Source organism: Accipiter gentilis, chromosome 12 (assembly GCF_929443795.1).
Source record: "Accipiter gentilis chromosome 12, bAccGen1.1, whole genome shotgun sequence".
NCBI classification, from domain to species: domain Eukaryota; kingdom Metazoa; phylum Chordata; class Aves; order Accipitriformes; family Accipitridae; genus Astur; species Astur gentilis.
In genome coordinates this window covers 19928548-19942413 of record NC_064891.1, presented here as the reverse complement: position 1 = coordinate 19942413, position 13866 = coordinate 19928548, and the positions used below count along the sequence as shown (strand labels likewise).

General features: G+C 46.1%; 1 protein-coding gene across 1 annotated transcript; it reads left to right on the top strand.

Annotated features, from left to right (window-relative positions):
- The first annotated feature begins 980 nt into the window (after positions 1-980).
- On the top strand, positions 981-6819 carry LOC126044804 (uncharacterized). The gene is made up of 7 exons (XM_049815009.1): positions 981-1031; positions 1587-1838; positions 2713-2772; positions 3427-3558; positions 4375-4521; positions 5340-5400; positions 5586-6819. Exons 2-7 carry the CDS (start codon positions 1674-1676, stop codon positions 5687-5689), a joined length of 669 nt encoding a protein of 222 aa, XP_049670966.1. The 5' UTR covers positions 981-1031; positions 1587-1673; the 3' UTR covers positions 5690-6819.
- The last annotated feature ends 7047 nt before the right edge of the window (positions 6820-13866 follow it).

Below are 13866 nucleotides of genomic sequence, written 5' to 3'. Positions count from 1 at the left end.
AGTTGTATTTTAAAACACATGAACATGCACTGGTGTATTTTTCTCTTTGCCATTGCTGACTCTGGGGCAGTAGGAAGGCACGGCAGCAAGGAGCAGCAGTGCCTTCCAGGCAGGTAACCTATTCCTCTGTCCCTTAATTAATTAGCTGTAGGCTTCCTGGTGGGTGGGTGGTGAGGAAAGGGGTAGGGGCATTGCTTCGGCGCCTGCCCTGCCCTCCTCCGTGGTCTCGGCAATTGCTGTGATAGCTCACGGCCTCTTGCACCCGAGTGTAGGTGCGCGAAGGCTGCGCTCTCCCCTCGCCACATGGGTGGAGAAGGGGCTTGTTTGGCCTTGCCCACTGAACCTTCACCATCCCTAAAGCTTGAAAGGAGGAGCGCTTGCTATGTATGGGCGTTCTCTCCAAATCGAGCGGTGTGGAAGATGACCCTCGGGTTGTGGATGCTGCGGTGGGCGTCTGGCTTCACCCAGCCTGGCTGCGTTCTGGTCCGAGACTGGTGTTACAGTCGAGGTGCTGGGGGTTTATTTAAAGAAATGACAACCAACCCAGGAACTGCCTTCTCACAAAAGGTTTGAAGGGTGGTAGGCATGCTGTAGTGCGGTGCTTGTTAGGGCCAGATTTGGCCGCAGGCGCTCGGGTGGGTTCTTGTGCTTTCTTCCCACGGGGGAAGAAAGACCCTTGCCCGTCAATCTAAACAAGCTGATCACACGAGTCACTAACAGTAGATGGAGAGAGGGTTTCCCCAACTCGGAGCACGGCAAAGAAAGGCAAAAAAAGTTCCTTAGAAAACGGGAGCCGAGGGCCGGGGGGGGGGGGGGGAGCCAGGCCCGGGGGCTTGGAATTTTTTTTTTTTATTATTTTTTTATTTTTTTTTTTTAATTGTCCCGGAGGCGGAGCCGGAGCTTTCCCCATACCTGCCCCTCTGCCGGGCTCGGCTCCGCCCGCCGCCGCGGAGCAGCGCCGGTGAGGTGCCGCCGCCCCGTCCCGGTCCCGGTCCCGTTCCTGTTCCCGTTCTCGTCCCGTCCCACCGCAGGTGAGGAGCCGGCGGGGGCTCCAGCCGCAGCCCGGGCGGGCGCGGCGCTTCGTGGGCCCCGCCGGCGGGAGCGGGGAGGGGAGGGGGGGGGGGGGGGGGGGACGACACACGACACCGGGGAGGCCCGGGCCGGTGACCTCGGTGCCTCCGAGCTGGGCCCGCCCGGTCGTAGCAACCGGCGGCGGGGAAGCGCGTTTGGCGAGGGAAAAAGGAAGAAAACCCAAGGGAACCCCCGCGCCTTTCTGGGCAGCAGAAACACCGAAGGGGACAAAAGGTTGGCAGCGGGGTAAGGTCGGGCATCTCTGTCCAGAAACACCAGTAACGGTGCCTGTCCAAAACCGGTGTCTGTCCAAAAACACCAGAAATGGTGTCCCGGGCACCTGCCTCGCAGCGGCATGAGGGATTTCTCAAAAGACGGCTCACCTTTCGCTGGTGCCGATCGAACTCTGTACTCCCGGTGAACTGGGGGGGGTCCCGCCGTACCGCGGGGTCCCGGCGCACCAGCCGGTGTTGGCCGAGCGCTGATGCTCCTGTCCGTTCTTTCTCCTGCCTTAGGACAAGCTGTTCTTCCCCATCGCTGGAGGGCCACGGCGCGGCTTTCCGGTCTCCGCGTGCGGGGCTTTATGGGTGAATCAAAGCAGAATGGATCGCTATCGATATTTCATCTTTAACCAGAGGAACATGGTCGTGCTGGGTCTGTTCCAGATAGCCTTCAGCACGGTGTGCGTCGTCAGCGGGTTCATAGATGGCATTTTCAGAACGGAGTCTCAGCTGGGCAAAACCAGAGCTCCAATTTGGGCTGGGATGGTAAAGTCGCACTGTATTGTCTATGCTTTGTTTTGTGGTGTTTTGTGGTTTTCTTTTTCCCCCCCTGCTGGCTACCTACTAGTACTCAGCTTGGGGGTGGGAGGGAAGCCAGGACTTCTTGTCAGCTCTTCCCTGGTTTCCTGCTTTGAACCCAGATAATAAAAGTTTCCTTATCACGGTATAGCCAGGAGAGTGCAAGCAGACTTCCCTCTGAAGGAGCTAAATGAAATACGTTTCTGCTGGATCACGTAGAAAATGGGGCGTAGTGGCAATCAGCAGGGCTCTTTGCAGAAGCATGGTGACCACAGAGAGGCCACCAGAGATTAGGAGGGGAACACACCATCCTCACGTCAGGTGGATGAACATCTGGGTGACAATCTGCATCCCACAGTGCCGGTAATCCTCTGCACCGCAACGAGGAGCGGGCAGCGAGCATCCTTGCTCCCGGGCGTTCCGTACCCTGATGTTACTGTTCGTACCCAGGCGAGCCGTGCCACGAGGGAGTTGTACTGGAGAGCAATCTTCCATCCAGAGGCTGCTCCTCTCCTTTCAAGAGATCTTTCTTCCATCTAGGAGATGCATAAGGACTTGGGAAAGCAGTGCGCATTTTTAGGACTTGAATCAGTTTTATTATTTGGCCAGAGCCATAAAGGCAGTCAGAGGATTGCTGCCGTGGGGGTGGCGAGTGGGCAAGATGCATTTCACGCAGTGTCCTGCCCCCAGGAGATGCTGCAGAGGAAAACAGAAGAAACCAGCAATTCTCTTTCCATTTCAGACCTAACGGTTACTCCGGGCCTTTCATTTGCTCTGTAGTAGTTTATCATCCGAATCCGATAGTTGTCTCCCAGTTACCAACTCCTTTTGTGCTCTGCAGGTGATGGGAGTCCCAGGCGTCCTGGCTTTGTTTTCCTCTCAGAGGAAGAATCCAGTTCTTGTAAGCCAGGGGAGGGGAGGGGGGCCAAAATGTTGTCCGGGCAATTGAAAACGGTTTTGCTAGGGAATGAGCTGGCTGGTCCTTCTGAAGGATTGAGAGCTTGTTTTCTTGAGTTATCTTCATAAAAGCTGCTACATTCCTAAGCAAAAGGAGGGTGCAGCATTACCTCGCTTTCTGCTGCAGCAGACAAGTGCTGGCTCTAATAAAAAGGAAAAATCTGTGAAAACGCTTGCTTTTGGATGCATTTCTTTTGGTGTTCCTTCCTGTTATTAAGAATTGTGTACACTACAATAGGAAACAAGTTAATTGACTTGCATTTCATCGGCAGGTCTTTCCAGCCGTGTAAACTCCAAGGAGGGGGGATATTTTTTATAAGAGACCTCTAAGAACGATGTCTTTGGGTCCACCTAGCACCCATGCTTAAGATTTGGGACTCAGTTGTAGCTTAGAAATTCGGTATCGTGGAAACCTTTACTGCATTGTGTTTGGCTTCTGAGTGACTGTTGCTACCGGGTACTTAGTGTTACGGGAGGTCAAAGGCTAGTACCTACAATGCTTGTTAGTACATATTGTCTGTGTTAGTTGCACTGATTTGTCAGAGGATATTTTTAATTCCTGCTCCCTTTCTTTTTTTGCTTTAATTTCTCTGTCTAGGTGAACGTGCTGATAGTTGCTTCCATAATCTCTTGTGTTGCCATCCTCATTGTAGTAGTTTATAGCGCCTTCACACTGAACTATGGTGAAGAGGAGGAGCTGAGCTCTGCCCCGGTCCATGTTATCCATACAGTAAGTATCGATACTATGCTTATTACTGGGCAACACGACTGTCTTAACCTGCAAACATTACTAGGCATGACTTGGAAGCAGAACCAGACTTTCAGGGTGCCTAAACTAGAGTTTGAAGCGGTACCTGCAGCAAGGCACTTGTTTTAAAAAAAGAATTGTATAAATCTACAGTTAAGCATCAAGCTAGGTATTGGAAACCACAAAACCCTCGCACGGCTAGATAGGCATTTTGTAGCTCAAGTCCTTTCCAGCATGCACCTCAGGTGATAAAGTTCCAGCAGTTATGGGTCAGCTGGTTAAAACTGGGTATTATTTCAAGTGTACCCTCCACAGTAAAGCTGAAAAGAAGGAATGAGTTAGCCCTTTTGTACCTCAGACCTGGTACAAACGCTGGCTCCCTGTGGGGATGAAGACATCCCAGGTGGATGAAGCTGTTCATTAGTTTATTGCAGGACAAATCGAATTGTCAGGCTGCTAAGGTGCAGTATAGCAAGAAGACATTTCTCATATTCGGGGTGAAGAGGAGCAGCCGTTCCTTGGGTTTCTACTCATTGTTAAAGCTATTTCCAAACCTGACGCCATTGCATAGCATCTTCTGTTTAACCAGAAGCCTTCTCTTCCTGCTTGCTCTTTTTGTATTTGAGGCTCACGCTTGGCTTGCTCTTCAGAGCACAGGAAGAAAAGCCTTAAATAACACTGACTCTGAATCAATCGCCTACGATGCAATCGCAGCGTTCTTGCAGTCATTAGAATATTTTTTTGGTGGAGAACTTCACTTTTTCAATGTGGCTTTAACATTTCCTTTTCTGCTTGCAGAAGTTCGTACTTAATAAAGTAGTCAAAGGTGCTAACGTAGCCATGCTAGCCGCATCTATCTGCAGTGCTTTTGTTGTGCTGGTGATGGCTTACTTGGGATGCCGGAGTCTTCCACGCTGCTCATGCTACGACAGCGTAACTGGGATGGTGAGTGAGGAGTCCAAGGCACCCATTTATTTGTACTGACTGTGGGTGGGAGGGGAAGAAACTGGGGAGAAGATGTGTTTTTCTTCTATAAACCTAGCCTCAGGTCTACCTCAGTCATCCAGGGCTAATTCTAAGAAATTAAGTGGATGTTAGAAGTGGTTTATGCTTTTAGTATTTTTCCTTTTACTACCTCCCTCTTATTTACAGTCTTGTGTAAGAACTAGCATAAGTTAACTCAATTTTCCAAACCATTAGTGCTGAAACTACTGTGGTCCCATCTCCTATGAATTCCTGCTCTCCTCAAAAACTGTTCCTCCTTCTCTTGCCCTTAAACCAACAACTGCTGCTGGTACAGCATTTCCAATACTTACTGGTACTTACACACCTAGATGCCTTATCCCTAGAACTACACATTCAATAATAAAAATATCCCCTGTACCGTGTGTGAAGTGTAGGGGAGACAACTCACCACATTTTAGTGCTAATTTATGAGGACTGTACTTCGAGTGATGAGACACACACTGCTTGTGTCTGCTAGGTGAGCTCAGTAAATATCAGCTCCTTTTACTAGAGTAATTCTGATGTTATACTAAACATGTACATCCGACCATATCATTTGGTAAGGAATTAATGGGTACGGGTTACAAGGCAGCTGTTCTTGACTAAAGATACCAAGTGTGTAATGGGAGGCTGCTTTAAACTTTCAAACTAAAACTTGTTAGGAGGTGTGGACTACACAGACTTTTAAAATGAGTTCAAGTCTATCTTATTGAACAAACCCACAGATGAGTGTTTTGATGGCATTGTTTCATTCATAGGAATGGTTGCAACCTAGTGAGGACCAAGATCAGGCTGTGGAAATGGTTTGCGCTGTTCAAAGTGAGTAACTCTTTCCCTCCATGTATTTGGATATTCACCAGGGACGTGGAAGGAACATCCTGAATAAGCTTTACATCCCAGGCCAAAATCCTGATAATCACAATACTCTGAGCCAAAAGGAACTCAGGATTCTGTGCAAGTGTCTACCCCAGGTTTAATGCTTTCCTCTTTCCTTCCCCACTCAGGTCGTGGGGGCAGAATTTTTAACTCCCCAGATCGGTTTCCAGCCCAGGACTTAGATGCAGAGGAAGACGCATCCAAACCGCCACCATATATCAGAATGGCTTGAAAAAGTGGTCAAACGTTCTAAAGCTACTAGTCAAAAAAATGTGGCAAGATGGATGTAAGAAGTTCTTCATCTTTAAAGATGGTTAAGCACTTTTCCTTGGCCTTTTGAAAAACACACACAGAAATGCCCAACGTTCAGCAAAGATGACAGTGTAAAGAGGAAGATCTGCAGGTGGTTTTGGACATTCAGACTTTGTAGAGGTAAAATACCTCATTGCCTCTGGAAAGCGTGAGCATTTTTTCCTCCAGCTTTTGTACTTAAGTCATGTTTTATTCCACTAGAATTCATCATGCAATTTGTCTAGCAGTGCTAGCCTTAGGCAATTCAAATATTAAATACGATTAATTTTTAAAAGAAACTGGTTGTGGAGTATTTCCCCTTGCCAACTGCTATCTCAATTTCTCCCCCCCATCACCCATCGAGTTATCTGGATGATACAATAATGGGTGAAGGATGATGAGGGACCCACTTCATTACTGAGCTTCAGAGTGCTTTCCCTCTTGCTCTTGGGAAGGATGGGAGCAGGTGAAGTTTATGACACAAAGCCTTGCCAGTGCCATTCAGGTATCTTTGTCAAAATGCGGGTTCTGTAGAGAGTACGTACAATTAGTTCTAGTGCTGAAGTGTAATGCTGGAGTGTGGTAGGAACTGGAGTTGCAGTAGCTCCTCTTGCAGAGTAACTTAGATACTCTGAATTCAGTTCAGGTTTTTCTATTTCAACTTTGGAGACTGAAAGTTTTAAAAAATGCTTTTTGGGGGGCCCATTCTGCTAAAATTGATTGCAGATCTAGACCAAGGTCCTCTGTTGGAGATTCTCTAGAGGACCTCTTGGTCCTCTCGACCAAGGAACTACAGCTTCCAGTCAACTGCCGTCAACTCCTGAGGTACATAAAATTCCCATGTGTACTTTGTGATTCACTTTCAGGTAGGCTTAGAGGTGTCTGTTGAGTGATTATCTTGCCCGCAGGCCTTGAGCGTGAAGTGGTAGATTACTTATTCCACAATGTAGGTTGACACAGCACGTTCATTTGAACAGGGCTTAGAAAGTAAGTGCCCATCCTGAGAAAGTGCTGTGAATAGTAGGATAAGTCATGCCCACCATGAGGCATGTAACTCCAGGAATGAGTTCGGATAAGATTTATCTTATTGCAGCATATAAGGTGCCTTTCCCGTTCCCAAGAGAAGAGGGAATTAAATTGTTCTAGATTTTTTTTTTTCTAGAGACTGAAGTCTTTTTCATAACACTAGTAAAGGGACTCCAATACCTAAATGAAGACCTTCACCTGATGAAAGCACCGTACAGACAAAATGCTAGGCAGTCCTCTGAGTCGGTGCTCATCACACATGCGCGTAAAATGCTCTTGGTTCCAAAACAGCTTGCTACAGCTACATCGTCAAAAATTAGCATTATGGTATGCAGTTAATTCTGGCATATCCAAGTTAGCAAACCCTGTCCAACTTCATAGTCTCCTGGGGAGCTGCAGAGAGGGACAGTTCGTTTCTATTAAATTATTTGTAAAATTCCTAGGAGTAAACATCTTCAAATGTCGAAGAGTTTATATTTGAAGATGTTTTACATCTTTTGTTGTAATCTTGAAGAGAAAAATACCCGAAGCTGCATATCGAGGAAGTCCTAGTGGACTCTGGCACACTTTGTACATAAAGTGCTTAGCAAGTGCCTCCGTTACTGACTTTTAAGATTATTAACGGCTGAGATTATAAAGAAAGGTACTCGGATGATCAAGAGAGCAGCCCTAGCCACCGGCCTCCCTCCGCGGCCCTCCTCTGGTCATACATCGCTTCTTCTGCTGCCTGGCTTCTGCCGGCAGAATTGGCCCCCATCCCTTGGTGCTCAGGCCAGCAGCTTAACTCCGGGCTGCAGGTCCTATTCTGGCAACTGGAAGTTTGACTATACACCATGGTAGCCAAATTCTTTCTGGCTTTGGCTCTAAATACCTTCATGTTTGCCTACGCCAACCAAAACACAGTTGGTGTCATTGCAGATGTCCATTTGAAGGTATAGTGTATATACTATATTAAAGTAATTCAAACATTGTAATTCAAAAAGTGATGCTGTGCCTTTTTCTCTGGTATAGTGCCTGTCAGCAAGCATCAAAGCACCGAGCATGACTATCCTCATCCTCAGATGCTTCTGGCATAACTCCAAACAGTCTGTGATGAAATGTTGGGGTTTTTCTCCTTGATTAACATAAACTGCTGTTCCTGTACATTAAAAGAAAGTAAGACTCCCTGAGAGGTTATTGTGATTGCTAATAGCTAAAAGCAGTGTGGTTTTAATTCTCCTTCAGTCTAAAACAGATTTTGCCTTTGAAAGGAGAAACTTGCTAGAAGTAGGTTGTTGCTAAAATGCACGGCTCAGCAGTTGCATTGTTTCTGGGTAGAAGCTACGGTCCCATCCAGAAATACTATTCTGTAACCAGTCATTACAATATGAGACGGTACAGACTGAGTATAATTCAACGGTGTTCTACTGCTGATTGAACCGAGCAATTAGCTTTTATTGCAAGCACGCAGAGGGTACACGTCCCTAGTCCTTTTTGGAATGCGGCACTGTTTCCGTCGGCTCGGAAGGATAACTCCTGAGATGAGGGTGGGAAATCCGCCGCTGTCCTGCGGGGCAGATGCAACCATGGCTGATGCAGGTCAGGTCCTCCTGGAACAGCTCTGAGGCACAAGCAGAGGACCCGGCCCCTTCCTCCCGGCCAGTTTGGAAAGCGGTCGACCAGTGGCGTTTAGTGACAGGCAGACCTCTGCCAGTGTGGCAGGTACTCCTTTGGCTGTGAAATAGCCTTAACAGCCTATATTGAAGTATGAGTGTATAAAAGAGAAGTATGCTCTATGCTACTTCTAAATAAAAATGTATGTAATTGATTCAGCAGCATCTATAAAGCCCTCGATGGCCATATTTCTTTTGACAGGCTTTCCAGTGGTGCAATCGCAGCATCGCCATCTCAATACCAGCACTTACGATCACTTACAGGCACACAATTTCAACAGTTCTTTCTACAAAAGGGGAGTTTCTAGAAAAGAAGCAGCTGCAACATGGAAATTGGTGGAAACCGAATGCCAATTTAATGTCACTCCCTCTAATTGGTTAGCATTGCAGAAAATATATTCCTGATTGCAGCTTCCAGTGCTATATTTAGTAGGCCGTTCCACATGCTAGTTACGGTGCCTTCCCAGAGCCTGCCCATATCTCCAGGGACTTTTTGTGGTTTGCGTCACCGTCACCCCCAGCTTTTGCTGATGGAAGTCAGATGGATTTCTGTTTATTATGCAAACACACATCCCCACCACCTCCAGTAGAAACGGCCTCGTCATTTGTTGCCCACAGACTTTTCCTCGTTGGCAAGATCCCAGGAGCCGAGCGGACTTCCCTGTTCCTTCCCAGCACCGCAAGATTTCCCCTTTGGGGTGGGCAAAAGCCCGTGGCGGCTGGAGGGAGGTATGGTTACACATGACAGGGTGGCATTCACTGTCGAGGGGTGCGTGTAGCAGCGGTTACACCTCAGCACAGTGCCTGCAGAATAATGCAAGAAAAAAATAGAAATTGCAGGTTCCACCTGAGCCCAGGGCTTGTTCTGCACCAAAGCACCCTGCACAGGTGGGTGCTGCACCTTAGCCACAAGCACCTTATGCTTCACCACGAAGAAATACAAATAACTTGGCATTTTGAAGAGGAATGATAGATGCAAATATGCCTCAGTTCTCCTTGAGGCCAAACATCCAGCTCTTTTCCTGGGCGTAGTAGAAACTGCCGATCTAACCTGAGCAGCCTGCAGGCAGGACACCAGCACCTCACCTCGCTTTTGACGTGGGTTACGGACCCCGGTTACGTGGTCCCGCACGACAAAATTACACAGCCACCAAGCGCTTTGTGCTCACCTTGTGTTAGCATTATTATTTGTATTAAGTCAAAGACAAGGCATTTATGTCCAAAGCTGTTTTTCTATCTTCAGTAAGCTTAGCCAAATGTTACCCTATTCCCCAACACACAGAACAAGGCGCACAAAATCCCCGGGTTACGAAAGTGAAGGCTGCCAGCCTCTCCATTAGCAGTGGCCAGAGTTAATCACAGGGTGTAATCAGAAGGTTAATCAGGGAAGCTGGTTCTGTGAGTTAATGTTCAACGAAGAGCAAAGTATTTGCTGAAGCCGTTTCCCCCTCAGAAAGGGCTCAAAGGTGCTGGGGGAGGAGGGGAAGAGACGGGGTCATCATCAAGGTGAGGATCAGAGAACCATTTCAGGTATGTTTTTGACAACGAGATTGTTGGGGATTTTTTTTTTTTTTGTAACTTCACTTCCAGTCTTGTAATCCAACACTTACACCGCAGTCTCTGACAGGAACATTTTGCTTTTTTTCTCAGCCTCGTTGAGTAATACGAATGGCTTCAGACTGATGTGGCGTGCGCTGGACACGGTTTGCTACCAACATGTGGGTTTAGTCTCACCACCCTTCACCCCTAAGGCAGTTTGCAAGCTCCAGCTCTATATACATGGTTGGTGTGGGTCCTCCCCTGTGTTGCTGGTGCTCAGGGTCAGGGCAGTGGAAAGCAGTCAGCTTTGCCGGGCACAAATCTGTTTCCCCTTTGTGAGAAGCCAGGGGATTAAAAAAAAAAACCAAAAACATAAAAAAACCAACCAACCAAACAAAAAAACCAACACAGCTCTGCATGCTCCATAGGCCTGCCTTTTCTAGCATGAAGTACTTGAAAATTTAAGTTAAACTTCACTATATAGGTAGATGAACTGGCCTAAAATACTTTGTGTGGGGAATGACTCCAGGAATACATAGGTCTTGCTCATTAGAGAAAATAGATAAAGCACTTACTTACTATACAAGGGTACTAGTTTATAGCAGAAGAATTACCTGGCTTGATAAAGCAAGAGTTTCTCCCCAAAGCCCTTGCTTGGTCTCAGTGACTCTGGTACAGCAGTTTCTTGCATCATCAGCCCCGCTGGCTGGCTGCTTCCCTTTCATCCCGCAAACCTGCAGCACACGCAAACGTACTGCTAGCTGCTAAGTAAAATCAGACAGAGCCTTGAAAGAGCTGGGAAAGGCCAGGAGTGGTAGTAATCAATCAAAATACATATAAGTTCTGAAAACAGAAAGAGGTATTGGCCTGCAGCTGAAAGGAGGAATGTTTCTTTTCTTTACAGCCAGCAGGAAACACACCTAATATAACTGGAACACAGTATGCACTTTTTGGAGTCAGGCTGTGTGATTTCTTGATCCTTATGGATCCCTTCCAACTTGAGATTTTCTATGATTCTCCAGCACTAACAGTGTGTAAGTATGGGGAAAAGTCCTTGGCCTTAACGCTGACTCGAGAAGGGAAAGCCCATCGAAGCAAACAGCATTCCCCAGACTTGCCTAGCAGCTTTTCTGTAAAGATAGCACCTGCTTTGTCCTGCACCTCTTCAGGTCAATCTAACTGAAACGCACTATAAAACTCCATAGTTTCACTTGCGCTTTCTGAGCTGCTGCAATAATGTCTTTTTTTTTTTTTTTTTTTTTTTTTTTGTAGTTACAGCTTCAGTACTACCAGAAACGTGTGTGTTGTCTTTAATTGACATGACATTTATATGTCGTCTTAATTAAAAAAAAAAAAAATTACTTCAGTTTATATTTCATGTTTCATCTACTGACATCTGTTCACTGCATGTTTTTAAATACACTCATCACTTTTTTTTTAATCACTATTAGTTGCTGTATATATACCATTCATACTGAAACAGTACATGCAAATATTGTCAAGCCCTTGCCCCTTCCCAATGGCCATGAGACTGATTTTCGATTACTGCTGGTGTTCTCATTTGCCAAGTTCTTTGCCCCAACCCTATCTCATAGGAGTCGCATCTGTGTCTCTTATTTTGCCCTGTACAGGCAGCCTAGCAACTTCGATTCACCCAAGTCTTTGCTACATCAAACAGCCCTTCACCTATAGAGTCTCAGCATTTAAAGCCGATGCTAGCACTGGACTCCCATAAGTGCCATGTACCACACAATCGCTTCACTGCCGTAACAAGAAGTTGTAATTCTGTACATGCAGGCCCCCCTCCCTGCTCCTGTGAATAGTTGCATTACAGTGCTGAAGTATGCATCCTTACCATGCCCCAAAAATACATATGTGAATATACATATTTTCTGGACATCATTTTATAGCTATAGAACATTTAGATATATTTATATATCATCATCTATCACCAAGCATAAAAATGAAATATACCTATTCCATGAAAGCTGAAACTTTTGAAATGAATTATTTTGCTTCAGAGGCAATTTGAGAAAAGCACAACTATTGCAAGTCTTAGAAGCCAATCACAAGGGCTGCCAACATCATTGTGCTTTTTAACAGCAGCATTACAGTGACTCAGATATTAGCGCCGTATTGAAGTTAGTACTTCATGGTAGTAATGAGGATGAATAATCACATACAGGAACTTGAAAACCCCCTCTGATTAGCAAATGTTTTTTTATCTGCAGCTGAATCTAGTTGCTGAAGCCAGGAGCCCTTCATTGCCTCTGATTTATGAGTGGGTTAAAAATATCTTGAAGTAAATGGAAAAGCTGTTGCATGTATTTTAGGGTCAGTTTAATCTTTTTGTCATTGTGTGCCCTTCCTGGAACAAGCGAAGCACCGGGGGATGGAGGACTACAAAGGACAAGAAGAACATCAGAGCAGCCAAGAACGTCAACCCGTATCTTCACCTTCCTGCAACGGCCCCAAAGCCAAACCTGCCTCGGGGAGGACATCAGCCTTGCCTGGAGAGGCACCGGCAGCTGAGGCAGGGCTGAGGGGTGTCCCATGGGTGGGCAGTGGCTGGAGAGCACGACCAGCCAGGCTTTACTAGCCAAAAGCCAAAAAAACCCCCCCAAAACCCCAACCCCGAATGCTTAGGAACGAGTATATGTGCAGGGTCAGCACATAACACACCTTCCCCTACTCCACAATTAACTACTTGTAGCTCGGAGCTCACCTCCCACCCATTTAGCCACATGCAAAAAGAAATTCTCTTGCGTTAACGTGTATAAATTTTTTTCTTAAACCTCCAGAAAATCCGAGCAGTCCCACCATCCCACGGCCAGGACTTCCAGTTTAACTGCGGTGCGCAAAAGACAACATAATTTTGCTTCAACTTGTCTTCTGCCAGCTTCCCTCGGCAGCACTAAGCTTCGGTTGATTATTTTTTTTCCCCTGCCCCCCTTGATGAAGGCTGAAGATGGGGTTTTAAAATGCATTCAGCATTACTGACATCCTGATGTTAGCCTGCTGCCACATAGGGAGGGGGGAAAATAAGAGAGCTGAAGGAAAGCCTCTCCAGCTCCAGGTGTCTGCACTCAAAGTGACGACCAAAACTCCATCAGGCCACATGGGAGAGGAAAAACCATCTTCAAACACGGCCGCTGCTTTACGACATGTGATTTTTAGATGCACAGTGTGATGTTTTCGAAAGTAAATAACTAAAAATATTCATTAAGAGGGAGTTTACCATATTGCCTCACAACAGAGCCTTTTTTCTGCCTGTGACCTTTTCAAAGGAGCAATGCAAACAGTAAAAAATAATTAAAAAAGGAAGTACTGAGCTAAGATCATGGTCTTATGACTCTTCATATGCTCACATTCACACTAGTAGCCTCTTCCTTTTTATTTAATACCTCTGTGTGTGTGTGTGTGCACGTGTGTATGCACGCGTGCATGAAAAATACAGGCTGTAATCACAGAGGCTCTATGTTGTGATTTTACCATTGTGATTTTGTCTACTTATGGCTAGATCTATGCAACACTTCTCTGATTTTCAAGGGTTCAATGGCATCTGAAACAGAAAGTCTATTAAAAAAAAAGCTTATAAGCTGTTAGAAAAACAACACTTATCCTTTTTTTTTGAATTTGACACTCTGTATACCTCCTACTGAAAAACATTAGTATTAGTAGAAAGAAAAAAACCCACCATTATCTTCCAAAATGAAGATCTGACGATCGAATGTACTGCTTTTACACGCAAACATAGAGGCAGGACTGCAGTGCTCTAACGAGAGTTACTTGTTTTAAAGCAGCACCTGACAGAAAGATGGATTATGACAGGCAGATAAAAGAAGAGAGAGGCGCCTTGAGCTCTTCAGTGTTGTCAAATAAATACAGTTGCTTTTCCTTG

Bases quoted from the DNA above. Each gene is read 5' to 3' on its own strand.
- LOC126044804 (XM_049815009.1), top strand. From the start codon at position 1,674: ATGGATCGCTATCGATATTTCATCTTTAACCAGAGGAACATGGTCGTG. The intron at 1,839-2,712 runs GTAAAGTCGCAC...TGTGCTCTGCAG, and splicing joins CTCCAATTTGGGCTGGGATG to GTGATGGGAGTCCCAGGCGT. The intron at 5,401-5,585 runs GTGAGTAACTCT...TTCCCCACTCAG, and splicing joins AATGGTTTGCGCTGTTCAAA to GTCGTGGGGGCAGAATTTTT.